Raw genomic sequence first — 25,937 nt, 5'->3', positions numbered from 1 at the left:
TAACTATACTGGAACAGCTTTACAGCTAATCTCTAAGGAAAGGAGCTGTTGTTATGGTGCTTTGGTAGTGAAATGATAGAGTTAAGAAATGGTTTTCATTATAGAACTTTTCTGGGCTCATTATTTTTAAGAGGGCAAAAATGCTCTGTGCTCTGAAATCTCCTATTTCTTTCCCAAGGTGAAATAATCTTTAGTTAGTTTAGTACAACTAAATTAGATCTTTAGTTAATTGTGTAAAACTCTTGCTCTTCTGAGTAAAAACCATGTTTTTTTCACACTGTTTTCATTTAGTTTTGTTTGTAGCCTAAGAACTCAGAAACAGATGAGCAGGATTTATCATTGCCCAGAAATATAATCACTGACTTCAGAATAGGCATGGAGAATTTATGCTCAAAGGGTAGGTAAGTACAAGGGGACCAGGCCTCTTGGTGGAGGGCTGGATTTTTCCATCTGTTAAATTTATGTTCTCTTGCTTATATAGTGTTACTTTGATACAAGATGGGCAAATGATAGATTCCTTTTTTGGTTCAATTGCTGGATTGATCCAGGGTCAGCTGAATTGTTTTGTGGGAAAAAAGTTTTGTTTCATTTTTGGCTAATATAACCTTTTTGTTTATCTTTTTATTTTAATTGAAGTAAAGTTTAAAACAAAAAATGTTGCATAAAAATGGCAAGTTGAAAATCTGCATTTAGAAAAGCTTGAAACAAAACACTCAGGAATTTTCAAAATGAAATATGGCTTTCCAAAAAGGTCACTGTGCAATATCTCAACCTTTTTAAAAACTGTCCCCTTATTTTTTCAACCTAAAAAATTTGCTAGTTTGGATCTCAATTCATGAATGGTTCTTTCCTTATGAACCCTCATCTCTTGGCAAATTTGCTTTATATTGAAAAACATAATTGCCAAATTCTGCTTGAACATAGCAGAGGATTGAATTCTTGGGCTCATGTAAAACTAGAATGGGCCCAGGATTGGCCTGTCTGCTGGGCATCCTGCCAGTGAATTTCAAAGCTCACAAATTCTTTGAAGCTTCTTTTGCGTGTAGGACCTTTTCTATCCAGGGTCCCCTGAAGGATGAGGAGGATTGTTCAGAGGTTAAGGAATTCGGACTAGACTGGAATTGGTATACCTACCTTGAATTCCCTGCTTTGCCACAGACTTCCTGCTCAAAGTCAGATGGGCCCAGCTACTCAGAGGCCTTTAGGCCATTGAAATCACATGGGAACCAGGGGCATAGCTGTAATGTTGGATGTCTGCATTCCTTTCCAGTTTTGGCCCTTAGCATTGCTATACTTCAGTTCTCCATGCATAATAAAATAGCACTTCCCAACTTCATAGAGTTGATCTGGGAATAAAGTCACTAAAACCTGTGGCCCATTGGGATGCTTTGCTGGAAGTCTTCCTGAGGGAATCAGTAGTCTTTAGATCAGGATCAGAAAAATTGTTTTAAAAGCAGATACTAGGTATTATCTCACTGCATGAAGGCTATTTAAATGCCCTCTGGTGCATTGCTCCCGGAAGCTTTTAATATGTGTTTAAACTGTGATCAAAGTGTGCATAGCAAAAAGTTTTATTAAGCCAACTATTTGCTATAAGAAGGCAAAGGCCCCAAAATGAGAAAATGTAAAGCTCCTGTTTCTGTAGGTGTAATTTGAGCATCATGGGTAAAGACATTCATTTGCACAGGAGAAAATTACTGCTCTGGTGCTCAGTTGCAGTCAGATCACTTAGCACTGGACTGCTGAACAAAGCAGCCCCCAGTGCCTGTGCCTGGATCCCCCAGTGTAAGGTGTTCATCAGTGTAATGGATTGAGATGAGGGGAGAGGGACACAGATCACACTACCCTTCCTGCCAATGGCCTGTGGTTACTATCCTGGTCTCTAGGGACATTTGGAGGCTGACATAAGCTAAATATATGGGTGCGCATCCAGCACCATGGTCAGTGGACCATAACAGTAGTTTAAAACTACTTATTCACACATTCCTGAGTTGTTCTGTACATCTGAGGATCGAGCCCTGTGTTGCGATTGAGCACCATTATTTCCCATATCCTGACTTAGGTTCCTTCCAATTCTTGGTTGCAACATTTCCATCATTTTAGGATTATTTTTGATTGGTTTTGCTTTGGATTTTTTTTCCCATTGAGAATCAGATTTGCAAAGATATTCAGTCATCTTTAGATGATAACAGTATCTGCTAGATGCTTAGCTCACTGAGATGTTTTTGAAAATGCCACTCCATGCTTCTCTGCATTTCTTAGTACTTAAACTACTTTGAAAATCTGGTCCCAAATCTATTCATTTTCCTTTGTAACCTGCAGCTTGCAGTGTACACTGAATACATAAATGTGTATCTAATTTATGACTATTTTAAGACTAGCAAAATACTTATTAAAAAGAAAAGTCATGTATCTTTTATAAGTGCAAAGATGAATAAACATGTGGATTTCTCAGTCCAGGGCTTGCTTCTCATACACCAGGGTGACTATTCATGAATAAATGATGAGAGCTGAAATATTGGCAGGGAGAAGGAAACATGTTGAGAATTTAAATGTGTTATTCTGAAAGCAATACTTCCAAATGTCCTAAATAATAAAGCCTTTGCACACAGCAAGTTTAATATGCTTGTCTCTAATGCAATAAACTACAAATAAATAATTGGGAGGGATATGGAGTGTGAAGGTTTTATGTAGAATATGCAATTAAATGAACTGACAAGCACAAGTAACATTCACCTTGTTGTTACTGCAACTTGGAAATCAATTCAAGGGGAAAAGTATTTCTGAGAATTCCCCCCACATGCACTGTCATGTCTTCCTTAAAGTTTGTCCTCCAAACCTACTTCTGTGCTGGCATCTGCAGTAAATTGTCACCTGATAATTGTTAGGTAGAGACAATGGTTGGAATTTTTTAGATATATCTTTTATAATGTATTAGTTCTATTTGATCTTTAAAACCAATGAGCACATCCAGACATGCAGGCATGTGTGGTTTGTGGTGCTACAAACCTCTTTGTGGTGCCACAAACTGCATGTGTTACATGTTAAACCATGCATGGCACTACTAAGTTGTGGCAATACCCCTCACCTGAAAAAAGTGATGCAAAGGACACAAAAATAGCATGCACTGGGACAAATGTGGAAACCCTGTGCTGAAGCATATTGCACCCCCGACAGCCACTCTGTGTGGCTCAACTTGAGGGCTCCACTGTGGAGCCCTCACATTGGGTAACATGGAGAGAGGGGAGTACCAGCCCAGGGCTGCCTGCTCCCTTGCCTCCATGTGTCAATCCTGAGCTGATTGTGGCTCAAGTTGCCATAGCACAGGGGCTGCCTCCTAGCTATCCCTGTGCTGAGACACCCTGTGGCCCAGCCAGCCCCCCTTGCAGCACATGGAGCCCACCTGGGAGGATCTGAGCAAAGCCTGCAACAAAGCACATGTGCAGGGGCATGCGCTGCAACACAAAGAATTTGTGCTGCTACTATTTGTGCCACTGCAAGTGCATGGCCCTGCTCATCTGGATGCAGCCCATGACTCAAACCCACATAATTGTGCTCTTAGTTGGCCAAAATTAACTCACATTCTAATTGCAACCTTCATTCTACCTTCCTCTTGTTATATGTTTTATGAATTTTTGCATCCTGTCTAAAAAAAGGGCCCCATTCTGGTACCTTTGTTCCCATTAAGTGGCTCATTGCAACTCAAATGAGGGAATATACAGTATAAACCAGGGTAGCACAGTCTGTCCTTTTAACTGAATCTATGCATTCTGCTGTTCATATGTTTGTACAATATCTAGGCTGGTCAGTTCTTCACTCTTGAGTAAGATTCTTAGGTGCTACAGAATGTAATAATAATACCAGCACTGATTTAAATGGGCTAGCGTTGCTCTATAATATGAAGGTGTGACCTCCTTATTCTTTGCTGCAATCAGCTTCTCTCTGCAGTACTTGAAGACACTTACTTGAAATCAGTAGATGATTGAAAGATGAGATCAACTATCCTTATTAGTTTCAGCACAAACTTATATTGTAAAATGATAATGATACTAATGGATCAGTTGACCAGACATACATTTGGTATAGTTTAATGCATTTAAACATCAAGAAACTGTATGACAATTCAAAGTTCTAATTGCATACAAATAAATAGATGAGAAGGTAGAGTGTCATGTGCAGGGCTTGTTACACTGTGAGCCACACAAATGTAGCCTGGTGTTAGAGCTAGCTTGAGTTGGGAGTAGTCACAGGTTCAGGCTACCAGGGGTTTGGAAGACTGAAAAGTAAGAATCCCTTCCCCCTGCCCTCCAATTCTGAGCTTTCCCTCTGCCTCCTGGGGCTCCCCTGGTTCCCCTCCATCCTAGGGGCTCCCCCCTGTCCCTTGGGGTCCCGTCCCACCCTGCTCCTCCCTTGCGGCTCCCACCTGCTTACTTGTTGCTGCCCCTGCTGTCTGTCCCAGGAGAGCAGGCAGGGAAGGGTTAACCTGACTGTCCAGCCCTTGCCACTGCCACTGCCAGGCTGCAGCTCTTCTCCAGGATGAGCCTGGCCCAGAAAGCAGGAGCAGCAGTGGCAGGGAGGCAGGTCAACCTGTCCCTGCTTGCTCCCCCAGAACAGATTGCACTGACAGTTAAGTAAATCAGGGGATGGGGAAACTGGGGGGGGGCTCTGAGCAGGGATCTGAGGTGCTGGGGAGGGTGTGTGGGGGGGAGTCCAACCCAGGCAGCAGGAGAAGTGGGGGACAGATGGGGTGCTTACACTAAGGTGTAGCCTAGAGTGTACTAAGTTGTACACCTTAGTGTTATTTGAGCTGGGCAACACAGATCAGAGATAATCCTGCCCTGGAGTGGTGTAACTTTAATCATCTAACCAGTGCTTAAAAGTAATTTTAGGTGTTAATGTGCAGACAAACCAGGTGTTAGGAGCTCTAGAAGCCACCCAAAATTACTGTATAAGAAGGCCCTAAATCACACTGTCTAAAGCGCTGTCTGAAGCAGGCACAGCATGACTGGAGAGAAAAGATGCTTAAGGTATAAAGCCTATCTTAGAGTCTTAGGGTGCCTATACATGTTCTCGAGGGTGGGGAGGGGCCATTTTAATTACAGCAGTTCCCTGACAGGCATTTTAATTAAAACAGCTCACCAGCACATCTATAGAAAGACTTGGAACCAAAATGAAGCCTCTGTGAGGAACGTATGGCCCAACTTTGTCTGCTGATGGATTCTTATTTCTGCCTTTAAATCATCTGGTGCTGGCTGCTCTCTGAGACAAGTTGGACTTCAGCCCCAGTCTAGATTATTAGGGTATCAAACTCATTTAGCCTTGGGGCTGGATCTGGACCCACCTCCAGTGGTAAGGAGAGACTCCAATGGGACCTGTACCCAGGATTCCATCAGCTGTGTGAGCAACAGCATCTCAGAAACAAGTCCCCAATGGGGATCCATACCTGGGATTTTGATGGCAGGGCAAGCAATGGTAGAAAGCAATAGCAGTGTTAACCTATGTGGCTGTGTCAGCTCAGGAAAACACAGAGATTTTTGCCACCACCCTTTGCCCAGCTACCAAAATCCTAGCCTCTCCAGGAATACTATAGATCAAATAACATGGCTCCATGGGCCAGATCTGGCCTGTAGGCCAGATTCTTGACACTCTTGCAGTATAGTAATTCTGAGGTTCCTATGTTAAACTCAGTGCCTTGGGTTGGGGGAGCTTTCTCTCTCCAAACACATTTGACAGGAGCAAAAGCTCCTGCATTTTCTTGAGCAGAGGTTACTATATCTGCTCTCTGCAGGCTCCAAAGGTCTTCTGCCTTATACTGCATGCCCCTACTTGCTGATAGTCATACTGAATTAGCAGAATCCTAGCTGGTGGAAGAACACTGCAGCTTACTGTACCTTGGGTTGTAAGTAACTTGCAGTAGCTATAGATATCATAGATGAGTACAGAGGTGCTGTTTGGCTAGATATTTTTCAAGCTAAGAATCTCTTCACAGCCAGTATTTTCCATGCTTGAGGCTTCACTGCTTGGCAGCGAGTCAGCTAGGACTGTGTTGTATGTCAAGTCCTCCTTGGCTAAAGTTGTCTTAGTGGGGCTGCATGTAACCTGACATATACTGTAGTTTAAACCTAGCCATATTATAATATATCCCCATTTTAAGAGTATATCTAGTAAGCTGTCTTCCTTGCTGTTTTAGTTCTTCAGCCTTCCATCTTTCTAACTTCAGCTGTTTGAATTTAAGAAACTAGACCCCCCCCCCCAAAAAAAAATTAAATTAGCTGGCATCTCTTTATAGCATTTTTATGATGCAGGCTTTTTATATGGATATTCATGGATCTAATTAATTTATTTAGCTTTGGCCAGCATCATCAGAATGCACAAAATGTAATCTCTGCCTGCCTGTACCACTGGTGAATATTATATTGTCCTGTAATATGGTTTTACCTAAGAAAATACTGTGCAAATAGAAAGCACCAGGGGAGAAATATTAAGAATTTATAATCTAATCATGGCTTTGTAATTGGGTTCTCCAGGGAAAGAAAGCAATGAGGTTGATACAGATGAAAGGTATTATCCTCCAACGAATGCTGTAGAAATGGCACTTTTGTTGTTGGAACCTGAAGTCTAAAGGTAATATACTACTAGGGTGTAAACTAACATAGGGTTTAGAATGCTAAATATAATTTAAATCCCAAGGGCATGCTCTGGGGTGGGGGAAGGGGTGCTTCAATTAGAGCAGGTCCTAGGAACCACTCTAATTAAAGCACCCACAGCATCTCATGTATTCAGCCTGTGCTTCAAAATGGCTGTGGGGGTGTTTTAACTAAAGCTGATTTAATTAGCTGTAGTTAAAGTGCCCTCACCACCATACTAAAGTGCAGGGATGCTGAATACATGTGACACCAGGGCTGCTGGAGCATGTTCCAGCAAATTCAATCAAGTCTACTCAAAGTGCTAATTAGCATGCATTGCAGCAGACATCAGGCATGTGGATAAGTGCCCCGAGAGTCTAGATGTGCAGGCCACTTTAGATCAGTTTAAACCTCCTGGAATGTTTTAAAAGCACAGTGGGAAAATCAAGTAGTATTTTGAACCAGTCCTCATAGTTTATTTTAACTTTATCAAACTATGCTGCATCCTTGAAGCCATCTCCTCTCAGTGACACTCTTGTAAATGTGAAGATTCTATATTTAGCTCAGTGGAGTTTCTCTGAATAAACAGCTATGTTACTGACATAAGAATTTGGGCACTTTTAAAATTATTCATAGCCTATGGCTGTAACAAGGGTGCTAACTGTTCTTTTCCCCAAAAGCAAGACCAACCTACTTGTATAACAAGGATAGAATTCAACTATATTACACTGCATTTTCCCCACATATGTTTTGTAATACTAAGAAGTCCTTATTTGAAATTTTTTACTTGTTCAGTTTTAAATGATTGTTTTTAAAGAGACAGAGACAACTCAGTTTAAACTCAAGATGTAGGTATATAATTGCTTTTATGAGAGTTTCCCAAAACCTAATACAGAAAGAGTTAATTCCTTGCAGGTTTGCAGGTTTTGTCTTTATTAAGTGCAAACATTGGAGTGAAGGTAACAGTCCTGGAAACTCAGAATAGCACTGTAGTTCATGGAAACCAGAAAATGAAACTGACAGGCCTATATTCATTGTACAATTAGAATACAATGCAAAAAGTAAACTAGCATTGTGAATGGTGAAAAGTAAATTAGATGTTTAAAATCCTTTTGCTTTTAATAATCTAAATATGGAATATGGAGAAAGGATTTATTGTTTAAATATGAAATGTATCTCATCAAAATGTCAAGTGGATATGATAAATTTAACTAATATTAGAGCAATGGAAATTATCTGATAAAAAGTAGGGCCAGATTCAAATAGCCTTACTAATGTTAAACACCTCTTTATTCCTTTGGAGGCCTCATTGAAGTAAAAGGGAATTATTTAATAGATTTCAAGGACATTAGGGCTGAAAGGGACCTTGGAAGATCATTGAGTCCAGCCCCCTGCCCCAGGAGCAGGAAGTCAGCTGGGGTCATAGGATCCCAGGAAGATAAACATCCACATTTCTCTTGAAGGTGTTCAATGTAGGTGCTTGAACTGCCTCCGATGGCAGGCTATTCTAGACCTTGGGGGCTTGGACAGTAAAGAAGTTCTTCCTTATGTCCAAGCTGAAATGGTCTCACAGGAGTTTATAACCATTCAACCTTGTCATTCCTTGGGGCGCTCTGGTGAACAAACGTTCCCCCAGATCTTGGTGAACACTCCTTATAAACTTATAGGTGGCCATCAGATCGCCCCTGAGCCTGCGCTTTTCCATAGCTCTCAGCCTCTCATCATAAGGTCTGTTTTCCTGACCTCTGATCATGCGCGTGGCTCTTCTCTGGACTCTCTCAAGTTTCTCCACATCCTTCTTGAATTGTGGAGCCCAAAACTGGACACAGTACTCCAGCTGTGGCCTCACCAAGGCCAAGTACAAGGGGAGAATGACGTCCTGGGATTTGCTTGAGAAGCATTTATGGATGCAAGCCAGCATTTTGCTTGCTTTACTAGCCACAGCATCACATTGAAGGCTCATGTTCATCTTGTGGTCAATCATGACCCCCCATAATAAGCTATGCCAGTGGTTTTCAACCTTTTTTCATTTGCGGACCCCTAAATAATTTTGAATAGAGGTGCGGATCCCTTTGGATATTTTGAATGAAGATGAAGATCCCCTGGAATTATAAATGTGGGTATTCACATACTTTTGATTGATCATAATCATCTTTCACAGACCCCAGCTTAAACATAGTCTGCAGAACTCCAGGGGTCCGTGGACCACAGGCTGCAAATCACTGAGCTATGCAATGTAAGTAAGGGTCAGTGGAACTCTACCAGTTTTCATTAGCAGAAAAGTGCACTGGCCCATGAGGATGGGTAACTGTTGTGAGCAAACATTATCTGAACCTTTTTGAACCTCAGAATCTTGATTCAGTCTTTGAACTAAAGTTTAGTTCTAGTCATGGTTCATTCAGACTATTTCACTCATCTTTGTATTGCACATGACCCTCCCTGATTGTAAAACGACTGAGGGAAAATGTATGACTTGTTTCTGTATATGTGAATTAAACGGTAATTTCTTTTCATCTCTGTAAATTAGAATTGTATCCAGATTGGATTTTTCAGTTCAGTGTCTGAACTCAAAACCTTAATAAAATAAAATAAAATAAAATAAAATAAAATAAAATAAAAAGTCCAGGTTTACCTAAAATAGTTAATTGGAACTCAAAGTGGTTTAGATTATTAATATTCAAGTTATTTATGTAAAAAGGTCAGATTTGAAATGTAAACATCATGTCAGCATGGAAAGGTAAAATGTTTTATTTTGCACATGTTGAAATCCAACATTTTGACTCATTTAAAACAAAAGGTTTTCTTTCAATTTGTGCCAAGCTCCTACCTGCTTTACAGCCAAAATCGTTCACTAAATTTTACCCACATTTGCAAATATTTTGGGTTTTCCCAAAATAACATTTTTGCTGACTTTACTATTTTAAATAGTAAACATGCCTCTTAAATAGAGCATTGCTTGATCATTAATTATATTACAGAAAATTAATAGTTAAAGGTAAATGGAACATGCAAGTCCAGTTACAAGAAAGGACTGCAAATTATAGGAAGTCACTTGTTATGATTTAAATACATGAAGAACAGCTCTATGCTAAGGTAATTTACTGGAGGCCTGGATACACAGTCCTTTTATAGCTATGTCATTTACATCAGTTTTGTACATCAGTGTAAATTACATTACAATTTTGAGCAGACAGATGAACTATTTGTCTGTAGCTGCTCTCAGTCAGTGGCTACATACAGACATTCAGTTTCTCCTGGGAGAGTCACTGCTGTCTCAGGAGAAACCATGAGTGCACAGATGTTGTGGAATTTTTTCCAACAGCATAGATAGACCCTCCAAGAGAAAAATAATCCAAGACCAACCAGGGTTAAATCACTCTTGTGAGAGTGTCTCCTGGGAGAGTGAATGCCTATGCAACTTATCTTTCTGAGAGAAGCTCCAGCACAGTCCTTTAATATCTGGGGGTGATTTGCTCCCTACCTCCAGTAACAGTGGATGTGTCTACATGTTCATTAATGCGCAGTGCCTACTGCACATTAAATTTAGTACTGGCAAAAGGAAATACTAAATGAATATGCAGTAGGCTGTCCTACCGCACATTAGCACAATAGCATGCTTTTTCCATAATGATTAATACGTGGTCAACTAATACTACTGCATACTAGCCTAATAGCACAGTTTTTGCCGTTACTCTGTAATGCACAGTCATCAGTCTACTATGCATTAAGCATCTCATGTAGATGTGCCCAGTGTGTTACTTGGGCTGGGCTCTACTACTGCAGCTGAACAGGGAGTAGCATGTTCCCCCTTCACAATCCCACATTATGCTACAGGCTGACTCTGATCAGTCTGGGTCAGCCATTCAGGCTTCCTTATGCACTGCTGCCATTTGTCACAAAGTGTACTGACTAGAGCATGCTGAGAGATGTGTAGAGGGCCCCCCTGGCTGTGCAACATCAACACTACAAGCTTTGCTCTTCAGGGATTCAGCATTCAAATGTCTGTTCAGATGTCTTTGTGTAAGCTTTTTCCACCAGAAGAACAAACCCAGGAGAATTCTCCCAGATCATGCTGTTATGTACCACAACCTGAGCAGGCAGGAGAATTGGTAGTAGTCTCCTTGCTTTTATCAACCAGCTATCCTAAGATAGCCATGAGCACATGATGCTTACATCAACGTAACTTACACTAGTGTACTTTTACCCCTGACTTTTTTCCAAGTAAAATTCTAGATGTAGGGCTAAACATTATGTGCCAGCTCCTTGTTTACACTACAGAAAGTCTGGTTATACCAGTTTACATGTAGCGTGTGTCAAAACACTAGAATTCAGTTACTCCCAGAAAAAACAAAACTACAGTTAAAACTACCATAGTTTAATATGTGCCAGTTTAATTGTTGTTTGTGGGTTCATCTACATGTTGCTGTATGGCAACATTGCTACAGCACCATGCTCTAGTACTTCCTTTTGGAAATACTAAAGCACAGCATAGTAACTGTCTGTACTGTGCCATGCTCATAGTGCACAGTTAGATTTCCCCACTACATTGCCTCAGAGGCACAATAAAATAGGAGAGTGTGCCACTACAGAGACATAGCTGCTGATCATATGTAGACCCATGCAATTGCTATGTTGCCATAGCATGCTGTATGGTGACATAGTGCATTGCTATGGCAATGTGGGGTGATATGTATCTGCACACTGTAGTTTTTTCTGGAGTAGCCTTTTGCTCCAAGGAAATAGGCTATTGCCTGTTCTGTACCACATGGTAGCAAGGCACTATAATAGTGCCTACTGGAGTGGTTAGCTCAGGGTAACTGGTTATCTGTCCACTCTGGGTCCATGTGTAATTTACACTGATGTAAATTATACAGCTGTTAATGTGCTGTATGTCCAGGCTGTGGGATTAGAGCTAAATACCATAGTAACAGAGATTTAGTAACCAAGGACATTTGACTAACCAGCGTTCAAATATGAACTGATAGCTATGTAGCTGTTCTGAAAAGATGCAGACATCTAGATTGCACTTGGCAGATAAGGCTGATGGATTTCAATGTTTATTTGAGGAATGACAGGAAGATGCCTTATTTGTCACCTGCACAGGCTAATCTGGTAAAATGGCTCCAGGCAGTATATTCCGGCCACACCATCTCCTTTGCAACAGTCCATACCTGTTTAATGTCATTAATAATTTCTATTGAAAGATTAATTTAGTAATTATGAGCATTTACATTTTTCAGATAATTGAATATGAAAGAATTAATTTTAATACTAGAAGATTGGGAAATGAATTTTCTCTTATGGGGAATATATTGTAGGATTTAACAGAAATGAAATCAATTGATTTCCAGCAAAAGGTTGGGAAGGTTCAGAGTAAAAACTGTAAAAACTAAAAGCTATGGAATTTTTCTCTGGATTTTTTAATGAGCTCTAACTCCATAGCAGGGACATTCATTGTTATTAAATTAAACAGGCAATTTTGAAACTTTTTTTTATTTCTCAAGGGGGAAAAAGAAGAAAATCTATATAAAGAACTATAATAGATAATGCCAAAAGAGACAGAAGCTCCCCTGATGCTGTGTGTTTTGGGCTTATGGTAGAAATGGTGTAAATTTTTAATAGTTTTTCAAAGAAGCCCTTTGTACTTTCTCCCATGCTGCCTAGAGGGATGAAGCACTCCATAAACATTTCAACATCATCTGGCATTTCTCCTTTAAGTCCCTTCTTATATTCTTTTGTCCCTGTCCCTAAAAAAATACTTCACAGATTGACAGCCTATCTACTGAGACCACTGCCCGTCATTAACTTTGGTGTCAACAGAGGCTATGGTGTTTTTACCCCAGTGTCCTTCCAGGAATTAACTGTCCTGTTCATCTTAATTGGTCTATACCATGGGTGACTAACATGACTTGGGAGCCCCCGATGGGTCTGGGAATTTGTCAATGGGGGAATTATAGCAGTGTTAATTGCCTGCAGACAGACCCTGTGCCACTTATTTGATCTGTAGGATGAGTTGCGCACCACTGAGCAAAGCTACTGATTACCTCTCTTAGCAGCCTCCCCTCCTTTTGTCCCTTTCCCTACTATATATAGGTTTTTTTCTTTCTCCCTTCCATTTCCAAACTCTGACAGAATAGATTGTTGCTATGAAACCTTATGCCTCTTTGAACCAGTTAGTCTTTAAGGGCAGTTTTACACATGGGGGGGCTGGGAGAAAGTGCCTGTCTAATTCAAGTGCCACAGCATCACATGTATCAGCATCTCCACATTTCAAAACGGCAGTGGGGGCACTTGAACTAAAGCTTGTGTGATGAAATTTAGTTTAAGTGCCCCTGCCACCATTTTGAAGTGTGGGGACACTGATACAAGGAGGTTGCTGAAGTGGGTCTGCTCTAATGCGCTGTAATTACAGTATGTCAGAGCAGCCTCCTAGGACATCTACAGGCCCCCCACAAGTTCCACCCTTCTCTACCTTCTGCCTGGCTTCAGACTAACACAGCTAACCTCCTCTGCATACAACACTAAGTTGACGCTGCAGAGGTTGTGCAGCACTTCTTTTCCCTCTCTGGTTAGAACGGAGAAGTGAATTTTGGGAAATGGAGAATTTTGGGAAATGGAGAATAATGGAGAATGTTAGTGGTGGGAAGGGGTTAAACATTTTTTCAATCCTAGCCATTGGTGATTTAGTTTGAATGAAGATGGTAACCAAAAGCAGTTCTTACTTTATATTACTCAGTTGTTTTAAAAAAGCCTGTCCCAACCAGTAATATGTAGCCTGAAGTCTGTAGCCAATAGGAAATGCCAAGGCAAGGGGTCAGCTTTAAATCCCAGTTCTCTCCATGATTTGGATACCTTACTCCAAGAGGAAGAGAGAGTTTTCCTCTCCTTGGAATGTATAGCCTTGAGCCTGCACTTAGAATTTGGGCCTACAGCCTTTATTTAAAAAAATAATGAAATATTTTTTTCAATACAATGGAAAACAATGCTATTGTTGCTAATGACATAAAGACTGGGGAAGAAAGGACAGTGTCATCTCCCCTTTTATCCAATTGCTTCATGGTAGAACTGTCCCATATTAACTCTCCCAACATCAAAAACAATAAATTCTGCCAGGCAACATCATAGAATAAGGGGAAAACAGTACTGTGCCATCTTCTGTTCCGGGCCTAGGTCTCACTATCTACCTTCATAAGATCACGTGGGAAGTGGTTTGGTGAGAATACCAGCCACTCTTATCCACTTACAAGGGCAGTCCCATAAATAAAGGTGAGAGGGGTTTGATAGGGCACTGCAACTCCTCTTTCTCTTTTCCCAATGCCTACTGCTACATTAATGCAGCCACTTATGTTCTAAACATAATTTGTTGGACTGACAAAAACCCCATGTTCCTTAGCTTTTATTAATACAATATGTATTCTTACAAAAAATTACCCCGTACCCTAAATCTGAAATGACTGACTAAATGGCAGTCTGGGCACCCTTATATTGACTTAAATCAGCTCTTTATAGCCATCATCATCATTATGAAAGTCTTGATCCTAAAAAGATGCACATCCTAGTGGCAGCCAACTTGCTGTGAGATTCAGCATGGTATAATACGACTTGCTAGCGTGATTAAAAAGTAAGGTTGTGCCTGTGAGAAAAATGAGGCACTGTTGTGAAGGTGGATTTGGGATAAATAACAGCTAGAAAAGCACCCTATTAAAATGACATTGAGGCTTACTTTACATAGATGCTCCATATCTTTCATATATCTGCTCATTAACAGGTTAGAAGATATTTTTTTTCTATCCCTCAGCACTTTGCCCATAACTTGAGAATCATGTTATGGTCTTACATCCTCTAAGCATTATTGTTTAATGGGTGCATGGCTTATTGCTCTTGTTATGGTATTAGTTCTACTGTGTTTACAGTTGTATAGGCTGGTTTATTAGTAAAGACTAAAGCAAACAGATAGGTTGCTATGATGCCCAGATTGCAAATCTACTTGAGAAAAAAAGGTGGCACTTGTATAGGATTTTTTAGCCATTGGCCCTGAAATGTTTCTTACAATCCCAATACATTTGGTGAGCTGTGTCCATTTTAAGAGGATGACTTTCCCATGTTGCCAAATACCTGGCACGAATTCCAGCTTCTAATGAATCCATAAAATATCTTAGTATGTGGCAGCAAAGCTGTGGGTATACCGGGCAGTCAAGGAGACAGGTGGGAACCCTCCTCACATGCAAGACTGCAGGATTGGTTGCTGTTAACAGGAAACTACTAAGTTCAAAAGTCTGCAGTGCTCCCAGCAACTTCATATTGGGATTGATGTATGTTTACCTAGTACCAGTTTTATTCCAGACAGATGGGTGCCTGGTTCCATAGTTAAAACTGTAATTTAACCTGACATATTCAATTCCCTTTTTCCACAGGGACGTAGTGGCAAGGGAAGCATTTATGTCTGGGCCTCTGGGGATGGGGGCAGCTATGATGATTGTAACTGTGATGGCTATGCATCAAGTATGTGGACGATCTCCATCAATTCTGCTATTAATGATGGCCGGACTGCTCTGTACGATGAAAGCTGCTCTTCAACCTTGGCCTCCACATTCAGCAATGGAAGGAAGAGGAACCCTGAAGCTGGTGTGGTGAGTGCAGATATTATTGTGTAGTTTCTCTCCTTGAACTCACCCACATTTGTCCATATCATTTTCTGCTTAGGAGCAGCAGATGTTCTTTTGTTGAACTAATATTTCCAATGCACGATACCTGTTGGTGCCAAAACTGTCAGCTGAGATAGACTGTTAATATTGAAAGCAGCAATAAGCCTCCATGCTTTATAGCTTCATGTAGGTGGTGTTCCCTATTTATCAGAATCCAGTGTGGAAAGTGAAGCTGAGGTCCATTTATTCATATACATGTCCTCAGAATTTTTAATTCCTGAGCTGACTTTCTCTGTATAATTGGATGATAATGAAGAGTTGAAACACCCAAGGTAACATATCATATTGTGTTTGAGCATGTTACCAGTTTAATGCAGCCATTGCTAATTTGTCTATACTTATGTGTATATCTGGCAGGATAAGGTTGATGAAAAACATATTGAGGGCAAAGTAATGTTGAATACTATCAAGCTTATTGGGCCATCTCTGCAAATCCTTGCTCTTTGCTCAACTGTTTGTTTTTCTGAGTTTGATCTAAGAGTGTGGTTACAGAAGTGGTTGATTATTTAAGAACCATCTAAGAGGGGTCCTTTTTAATAAATGTTTGGAAAAATCTCAGTATAGAATCTTAACATTTTGCAGTTATCTCAGAGGGGGAGGTGTTATACTACTATGGTAGCACTGAAGCACCCTTTAGGATTAGGACTCCTTTGTGTTACGTATTGCAGAAACACAGAACAGTCCCTGAGCCAAAGATGAAGCACTGGGGTGAGATTGGTACCCAACATGTTCAGATCTGTGTTGAGGGCAAAACACAATTTCATACTGGAGGGACATGGTTCCTAGAACAAGAGTTCCAGTATTACAGTGGGAATATGCCACCTGTATAGTATGAGTATATTTTAGTATGTTGATGTGTAATGAGGTAGCCTTGAGATCATCCACCATGATCACTGGTAACCTTGAGATTATCCACCATGGATCCAGTTCTCAGGGTGTCATACTTAAATATCAGCAATTGCCAAGAGATGTTTTCCAGAGTTATCTAACTGTAGACTTACATTATAGCATCCCATATACATTCTCACATGTCACAGAATTCTCTCAGAATGTCACATATACATTCCCTGGTGACTCTTGCCAGCTGTATGCATTGAGGTGACCTACATTACTTTCATGATTATCACTATGTAGTTTGCTTGCAGAGTGTGAATCATGTGTCCTGTGAGTGGCCAGTCCAAATAGAAGATAGCAGCCTGTTACTACTCCCAAGTATTGGCATGCTCCTGTAACTCTAGTATTAGAGGTCTGCTGATGTGCAAAAGGGTTCAAATCCTTCGAATAACTAAGAAGGGGTCTCAATACACATATGTTTATACAAGAATCATCTGCCTGGGTTTTATATATTAATGGATATTTGTTTCTTACCATTATTATTTAATCATCTTTCTCCCCCTTCCATGCATATATTCAATGTATTTTTATAGGTGATATGTTATTATCCGAAGAAAATAACTACTTTGATCATAGTGACAAGTAAAAAAATTACTCCAAGGATTTAATTTAACAAACATTGCCTTCCATGGACTCCACATCTGCAGCCCTAAGGAGAATGAAATAGTTAGAGTTATTAATTTGCTTATATTGTTACAGGCTACTACAGATTTATATGGCAACTGTACTCTGCGTCATTCTGGAACATCTGCAGCTGCACCAGAGGCAGCTGGAGTGTTTGCACTAGCCCTGGAGGCTAAGTATGTTTCTTTTAAAATCTCTAATATGGGCTTGAGGGAGGCATGGGTGTTGGCTGCTGCTGCTGTTTGTTTTTTAAATTATTTCCATGTTACAGTAAAATTAAGCTGTGGGATCCTGATATATGATGCACTGGAATAAATGAAAACTCATACTGACTTGAATGGAGTTGGAATTAAGCCCTAAGTAAAGGACTGGGGGAGTGTCTACACAAGATATTTACTGTATAGTCGATTAATTAACAGTGCAGTAAATGTCTTCGTGTCTACACATATGCCCTTATTAGGGCACACAAAACTAATAAACTGTGCAGAAGGTAGGACTTGTAAATGCAAGTCCTAACCTGCTGTGTAGTTCTTTTGTGTGCAGCAGTTCATGTGTAGATGCTTGTGCCCCATATAGCACATGGAGCCCTGGGCTGGCAGCTTGATCCCTGGGGTCCCCTGCCAGCCTGGGCTGTTCTGACTGGGCCCCACATGCTGTGCATAAACTCCAGAGCAATATACTCCAGAGTTTTTTGCTCCTGGGCACATGTTCAAGCAGCACTCCTGGGAGCAAAAAACTCCAGAGCAATAAGCACCGGAGTTTATTCAGGTGCATTAATCACATGTGTAAACGGGCCCTGGATGACTTTATGCTAGTGAAGCATTATCTCATTTTGCACAAATCCTCTTCTCTTACATAGTTTTCCTCTTCCATTTCCCTCTTCTGTCTGTCTTCTTTTTTTAAGTTGTCCCCAAGCCTCTGTTTCTAGTTGGCTTCCCCTCTAACTCCTATTACTGCCTGTCTCCACCAAAGTGAGACAAACATTGTTTCAGCCATCTCCGTACTCCTTTTATCATATCTCCCTTTTGGTCTAGCTCCTCCCCCAGATCCCTTCTCATGTAAGTTTGCCTGCCCCACCTACAGCAAGGTTCCCAGTCCATTCCTTAAGCTGTAGAGATATGGTGAAAGTGATTAAGCACATAGAATAATTCTCTCTATGATATTGCTCTGAACTTTAACCATATCTGTATGTGTTGGTTCTATGCTCTTGAGGGTTCTAGGTTTCTATATCCTAGGGATATAGATATCTTGGGGATCCTAGAACAGTTCTGGAAGAATATAACTATAGAGACACAACTTAGTGTCCAAAATGTAGAATGTTATTGGATTGGGTTTCATGCTTGAGCCTTCCATTGGCCCCCTTACAAAAAGGTATATTTCAATCAACGAGGACTATTCCAAATATGCCAACTATTCACTAACTTTAGCCACTGCGGCTGTCCACTCTGAGAAATGCATTATTGACAAGGGTGGGTGTACAAAGCATGTAAATCAGACTCTGGAAATCAGAAGAGAATCAGAAACATTGTGCAATATATTTTTTAATATGCAACTACAAAGCACAGAAACTTTTATAAAACTGAAAAGTAAGAGTCTCACGGAAGCATATGAATCCTGGAGCTGGGGCTTTTAGGGAGTTATAGAATATTGCAATATTTATGATGAATTAATGAGAACCAGTGGTGTTCAATACAAGATTTTGCAGGCTGTGGTCTGCTGTTAAGAGTTGCATTCAGGAGGCCATCTGCAACATGTAACAAAAACTTTATTGGACTTGTTACTGTTGTTAATTAATGCAATTTTATCACAAAAAGTTTCAAGCCCCATGGCCTTTTAAAATCCTCAAAGGTTAGAGATATGCATACATGTTAATCTGAGATTTAGTTAAAAGAAGAAGAAGAAGAAAATGCTTCTGGCCCTCGTATCTGTGGTGGGAGGAACGTGGAAAACATTGAAAATTAAACTCAAAAGGCTCATATGGCCTGAAGGCAAATGAGAAGAACATCACATTCATTATTTTTTAAAATGTCATGAATGTCAAGCCAGTCTCATCAAGAATTTTGACATACACATTTAAATCTTTCATAAAACAGTCCTATAAATGTATTTTTCTGCTTAACATCCTTTCATACTTGTCCTTCCCATTTCGTAAATAGCCTATTTAGTCTCTGAATCCAAATTGTTTGGAAAATGTTACTTTGGATACAAGTAAGTCTTTGCCATCCCTGTCAATGTTGGTCCAGTTATTATATGACATTTATGGCCACATCCAGACAAGTGCAAAGGTGCGGTATTGCCCATCTGCGGCACCACATGTGAAGGTGTTCCCTGCACTGCTAGCTTGTAGTGCATGGGTGGGTTTCTGACCCTGGGATATCCCAGAGTCAAGAAAACCCATGCCAAAAAAGTGGGGCAGCACACATGGCAGAAGCCTGAAACCAGAGCCTGGCTGGCTAGAATCATGCTCTGGCTGTCAGTTAGGCTTTCTGCCATGGCTACAGCCCTGGGAGGCCCCCAGGACCCCAGGTAAAGCTGCTGATACCAGCATAGTGGCTGACCCTAGCTTCCCCTACTCCGCTGGGGGTAACCAGCTGCACGCCAGAGAGCACGTGGGACGGGCGTTCCCTGGGGACAAATAGCAATGGTACAAGGTGTACCACTATTACTTGTCCCTGGGAAGACAAACATCCACGCTTGTCTGGATGTGCCCTATGGGGGGCAAGGAGCTGATAAGCTCTAAACTGTTGCATGGAGGGATTTATCTATTCATCAATTCCCCTGCCCATTGGGAATATCTCATTTGTTTTCTATTGATTAGACATACTTCCTTTTGTGGTAATTTTTACTGTGCCTTTTCTTTTACATTGCTTTATTTTTCCATGTAGCAAGTTTACCCCAACTTATACAGCGTTAAAAGTTGGGCAACTATTCTGTGAAGAATGTGTGAGAGATTAGCTTTTCCACTGGTCATGGCAGAAGCATGAAGAATGAACACAATATACTATGACATTTGGCACTGAAATCTATTTCTGCAGTAGAATAATTATTATTAGTATACTGAGAAGGAATGTGAATAAGGGCAAATTTTATAGCTTGGGTTTTATAATTTTAAGAAAACAATGACAAATACCAACTTTTGGATGAACAATGCAGTTGTTAGCAACTTTGTATCAAGCTCTCAAACTGTAAAGTAATCTAAATATTAAATCTGCCAAGTCATAAAAATATAAAGGAGTCATGTACTTTCTGAACATGTTGTGCTATCAGTCTGGTCTGAATGCTGTGTGTCTCTAGAAGATGCATCTTTCATTTTCATTAGTGCTGTGGGTGAAGACTTAAATGAAACAATTCAACCATATAGTCACTTGTCAAAAATGTGACTGATACATGAAGGGTTTCTTTCCCCGTTTATTAAATAGTGACTTTTCATGAACATGGAGTTAAAATTTTTAAACTTTCACATGCAAATTTAGGCATCTAAATAAAGCAGGTATCTATTTTAATCCTTTCCCATTTCATGTCCTTGTTACAAAATATGTAGCAGAATTTGAAGATTTGTTGGAGTCTGACAAGCTGCACCAAGAGTACACCTTCTGTGGTCTTGAACTGGCAATCTCTGGGCTGTCAACCACATACCTTAGTGCCCATGCTCTGGAGCTAACTGCTGGTGGACACCTGTCTGTATGTGAACCTGAGCCACAGCACATTGAGCTAGGTTGCAACAGTCCCAGCTGGCAGGAGGCTGTAGGGGGTCAGTCTGGCAGCCCAGGGCTGCTCTGACCTGGCTCAGTGTGCTGTGGAGGCACCGGCAGGTGCACAAGCATACTTCAGTGCAGGGCTACCTGGCAGCCGGCCTCTGCACTGAAACAACGTCGTGCCTCAGACAGTCAGGTCAGCATCTACATGTGTCCTGCTGTGCACAAAAAAAGCCCTGGTACAGGATAGTACTTGTATTTACAAGTCCTAACCTGCTGCGGAGTTTAGCTGTTTTGTGTGCCCTAATATGCACATGTAGATGCTGAGTCATTTACTGTGCAATTAATTAGGAAACTGCACAGTAAATGTCTCATGTGGATGGCCCAGAGAGATCCAGTTTGGTGCTATCCCTGTAAAACATCCACTTCTGCTACTGTCAAAGACAGGATACTGGGCTAGATAGACCAGGGGTCTGATCCAGTATGGAATGTGTTATGTTCTTAACATACCAGTTGGCTTATCAAATATGTGCAATAAGACACACTTGCAAGATAATGAGTAGTGAAGGAAGTGTGCACACAGATGTGTGTTACTAAGGCATTTGGTGAATTGTAATGCAGATAATGCCATATACAAGAGTGCTTTAGAAACTAACAGCAATTTTAAAATAAAACCATTTTGTATGCAATGATCATTTATTTACTAGACCTCCTCACTTCTCTACATAGTTATACAGGATGGCAGTGTTTGACAGTGCCTCCATCAGTGTTCCTTGCTGCTGTGTAGTTTCCCATTTTGTCACAGATATACAATGTGGACAGCCATTTTGCCGTTAGTTTCTGAAACAGCTTTGTAAGATATCACCCTGAGAAAGAGGAAATAACTGTTTTCCCTACTCAACATGGGATATATGCTTATATTCAGGATACAAAGCTAGAAATGAACTTTTTTTATGCTTACAGCTAATCCTACTGTACTGCAGTAAGAGCCCAGCCATAAAATGGCTAAAATATTTTTCCGTATTCACAGTTATTTTCAGAATTCTAAAGAAAACTCACAGAACAGTATTAATGATTTTTAATTAAGGGGATTCAAATGCCCTAATTAATTATGAAAATATATTATTTGAAACATGCAAATCCTGTCTTTCTTATTCATCCGGTACAATTTTTCTCATATGGCAGTTCCGTACCTGACCTTCCAGTACAATCTTTCAGTTACAGATCCAGTTATTCACAATCCAGTGGACTTGTTTTGTGACCCAGTGAGCAGCCCTGTCATGACAGAATTTACACAGTCTGTCAGTCTGGAGAATTAGAAAGTCCCTGGAGGACAGAAGGAGATCAAAGGGAAGGTTGAAGTTTTCTTTATATCCCTTTAAAGCAGGGGTGGGCAAAATGCAGCCCACCAGGCCATTCTGTCTGGCCCACGGGGCCCATAAAAAATTTAGAAAATTAATATTTATCTGCCCCTGGATGCCTCTCATGCAGCCCTCGATGGCTTGCCAAAACTCAGTAAGCAGCCCTCCACCCAAAATAATTGCCTGCCCCTGCTTTAAAGCCAGGGAGAAATAATAATAAGCCTATGACTGCTAGCCATCAGACAATCCCTGTTATAGCAATATTATGAGATTTGTAATCGTTTTGTAAGAACAGAAAAGTACACAAAGTTTGATTTTGTAAATTTAGGGACTGTGTGATATTTCCTTAAGTTAGAGCCTTATCGTGCTCCCATTGACATGAGCAGATGGTTTGGTACTGGCAACAAGAGCCAGCTCATTGTATGTGCACATCAGTATATTTTCTATGGAACATGCAGCATCAAACTTTACCAAAAAGACTGCTCAAACCACACTGCCTTTCTTTAAAATCTGTTTTTTTTTGAGGACCAAACCCAGTTTCTCTGCTTTTTCCATAGCCTGGATCTAACATGGAGAGACATGCAGCATCTGACTGTGCTCACCTCCAAAAGGAACCAACTGCATGATGAGGTTCATCAGTGGCGTAGAAATGGTGTTGGTCTGGAATTCAACCATTTGTTTGGCTATGGAGTCCTTGATGCTGGGGCAATGGTTAAAATGGCGAAAGACTGGAAAACTGTTCCAGAGAGATTCCACTGTGTTGGGGGATCAATACAAGAACCAGAGTAAGTGATGACATCACTGTCTTTTTGAACTTTGAAGTTTGTTTTATTCTACGCTCTTAAGTGACCAGAAACACCCAACTATTGTGAAAAAAGTCCTAGAAACTTGCTATACCATTTCTAAAGAAATGTAGTCTTAATGCTTACTTCGTACAAAGCAAGTTGATAAAATTTCAGTCTATTAATTTTTGGAAGAAAATGCTAAAGATTATGTGTTATGCCTAATCCATAGAGTCCATTCTTAATGGGAGTAGTATTACTACAAGCCCCCAAGAATCTCTAAATGTACAAGTGTTACATATAGATTGACCTAACTAGAGTTAGATCAATCTAAATACCTAATTATGTAGGTGTTCGGAGAACCTAAATCACCCCCAAAATGATGTGCCCAATCAACATTAATTCACTTCAGGAGGTACACTAATGTAGATCGATGTGTTTTGGCAGGATCAGGAGGGGCCCACCAGCCCCACCGAATCCCACCAGAGCCCCCCACACCTGCCAACCCCTCCTGCAGACCCCCTAACCCCCCACCCCACAATCCTGCCCACCCTTTCCCTCACCCAAGGTTCTTACACTGGTTTTCCCTCATGGCTCCTCAGAGCAGCTAATGGCTGTACATACCACTCCCAGTTTATTTTTATGTGGCTTAAAGTAAGCTATGTGAATGTAGACTGGGTGCAGTGAATGACTGTATGCACTCATTATTACTTGCATGTACCTGAATGTTTTGCTAGAAAGCCATATCTACATGGCCTCATTATTTCTCTCTCCTTTCTCAACTTTGGCAGAAAGTCTGACAGTGTGGTTATATCGGATCATTTGGGGAAAGAAATTCAGTAAAAAGAGTTCATAGATATGTTTACATAGCAAAATAAAAGAGCGATTGTAGCATGTAGGAGTATACTCATGCTGCATTAATCTAGTGAATACCAGCAAGGACACAATGGCTTTACTACATGCTATAACCAGAACACAAACTGTGCAGGGATAGTGCAAGCTAAAACCCAACTTGCTCCATTTTCATATCATACTTTTATTTTGCTGTGTTGATTTTTACTGCATGTCTATAAGAATATCACTTGATTATAACTTGTGTCCCAACCTGAGTAGGGCTTATCCCCATAAATAGTCCCATTTATGTTAATACCATTATTTACATGAATAAAAAGTACAGGTATGCATAATGATTTGCAGTACCTGGACCCAAACAATTTATATAAAGCATATGCAGCCATGTGTAATATATTTGTGATACATTTAAGCAGTTTTACCTCTGAAAAATTAAGTCACCTACAGGTATCAAAGATTCAGTCTGAACATTACAACATTTAATTGAGTTTGTTTTATGTTCTCCACATCTCTAATTGCAGACTAGGTAGTCAAATTATTTTCTGATTACCTTCATGTGCTAAACAGAATGAGTCAACAAGTGAATGAATTAATACTAATTGACTACAACAGCTAAAGTTCAATTTAATTATTTGAAATACTAACCTAATGATGGTCAATTTATGCCTCTAAGATCTGCAATTTGGCTTTCAGTGCCATTATTTAAAGGCATTATTATTTTATAGGAAAAGGAAAACAAAGCAATGCACCACCATGCAAAGAGAGGAGGTAGGCCTGTGTTCTGCACTTGAGAACCAAAGCCAGATGGTGACTGGGATATGCATTCAACTTTATGTGGCTGCAGTACCATACCAAGGGAGGGGTGAGCAGGGCAACTGCTCTGGGTGCCGAAGTGAAGGGGCACCAACAGGCACTGCCCAGCTGGGGCAAGGTGTGGGGAGGAGCTGTGAGTGACTTGTTTGGAGGTGCGCGGGGATGGGGGAAGGCCAGCTTCCGCTGCTGAGTGCACTCCCAGGCAAGCATGGGGGGCTGTGCTCTCTGGATCTATGCACAGGGCAAGTGTGGGCAGCTGCTGCGGGCTTTGCCCCAGGTGCCAAACTTTGTTCCTACAGCATTGTGTGGCTGATATATAGGGACAGAAGTGAGGACATTTTTATTTGTTTCCCATTCATTCTCTGAAACAGTGCAGAATAATGGAATTTACCAAAACAAATCTAATCTAATCTAAACCTACTTTTCTGCCGTTTCAAATCAATGGCCCATGTTCTAGTCTCTACTACTAGGGAGAAAAGGTGTTTTGCCTCTTTTTATGGCAATTCTTCAGGTATTTGAGACTGCTATCATGCTTCCTCCTAAGTACTTTTTCCACAAGCTGAACATGCCTATTTCCTTCAACCTATCCTATGACTTGCCTTCCAAGCCTTTTATCATTTTTGTTGCTTACTTCTGGACCATCTCTAACTTTTCCACCTCCTTTTTAAAATGTGGAGCCTAGAACTGCACACAGTACTCTGTAGGAAGACAAACATACAGATGCACCAATGTTAACTTCCTTTCACAAGCAATCACCAAGAGCACTGAGGTGATGATCATCCAACATCAATTTTTCTGGGTGAGCCATGTCATCCAAACATCTGACTCCAGACTCTGAAAGCAAGTTTTATTCTTCCAGTTCAGTCAAGGCATACACTCAAGAGTAGGGCAGAGAAAGCACTTCTCGGATCTCCTCAAAACCAACTTTAAAAAATGCATCAACATCAACTTGTGGGAAACTATCTCCCAGGACTGCAGCAAATGAAGGAAGAGTCTGTTGCAAGGATGTCAGTACTGTGAAACCTCAAAGTGACAACAGGAGATGGAAAATCGAGAGCAGCAGAAACAGCGTGTCAAACCAAGAATCCAGTAGGCTGTAAGATTTCCCCTGCCAGGTCCTTCAGTATTCTGGGATGAAGTTCATCAGACCTTGATGGCTTGAATTCATTCAGACTCATTAAAAGCTCTCTGATTGTCTCTTTTGCTATTCCATCCCTTCCCTATCCAAATAATCTTTATTAGGTGTCTAGTTGAAGCTTAATTTTTAATGAAGACTGGGGCAAAGTACTGGTTGAGTAGTTCTGTCTTTGCATCTCCTGTTGAAAGATCTCTGTGGCTGTTTAACAGTGGACCCACAGCTTCCTTGTTTTTTCTTTTCTTGCCAGCATATTTATAGAAACTCTTCTTGGTGTCTTGAACCTCCCTTGCCTGGAACAGTTTATTCTTTATCTCTACCTTCCTGATTTTGTTCCTGCAGGGTCTTGCTCTTTCCTGGTAAGCTTTCTTGGTGACCTTGCTGTAAGCTTTAGTTTGGCATTTGAGGCATCCTAGAAGCTCTTTGTGCAGCCACATTTGTTTCTTGTCA

General features: G+C 40.7%; 1 protein-coding gene across 1 annotated transcript in view; it reads left to right on the top strand.

The window, feature by feature from the left end:
• PCSK2 (proprotein convertase subtilisin/kexin type 2) overlaps positions 1-25,937 on the top strand; it is a 190,286-nt gene that overhangs the window by 145,095 nt on the left and 19,254 nt on the right. Inside the window, exons 9-11 of the mRNA XM_006260699.3 lie at positions 15,041-15,256; positions 16,925-17,025; positions 22,463-22,690. Of these exons, the coding sequence (XP_006260761.2) occupies positions 15,041-15,256; positions 16,925-17,025; positions 22,463-22,690 (545 nt within the window). The remainder of the gene's footprint in view (positions 1-15,040; positions 15,257-16,924; positions 17,026-22,462; positions 22,691-25,937) is intronic.

This window comes from Alligator mississippiensis, chromosome 1 (genome assembly GCF_030867095.1).
Source record: "Alligator mississippiensis isolate rAllMis1 chromosome 1, rAllMis1, whole genome shotgun sequence".
NCBI classification, from domain to species: domain Eukaryota; kingdom Metazoa; phylum Chordata; order Crocodylia; family Alligatoridae; genus Alligator; species Alligator mississippiensis.
The sequence above is the reverse complement of the archived record's forward strand: the minus strand, read 5'-3'. Positions and strand labels throughout refer to the sequence as shown.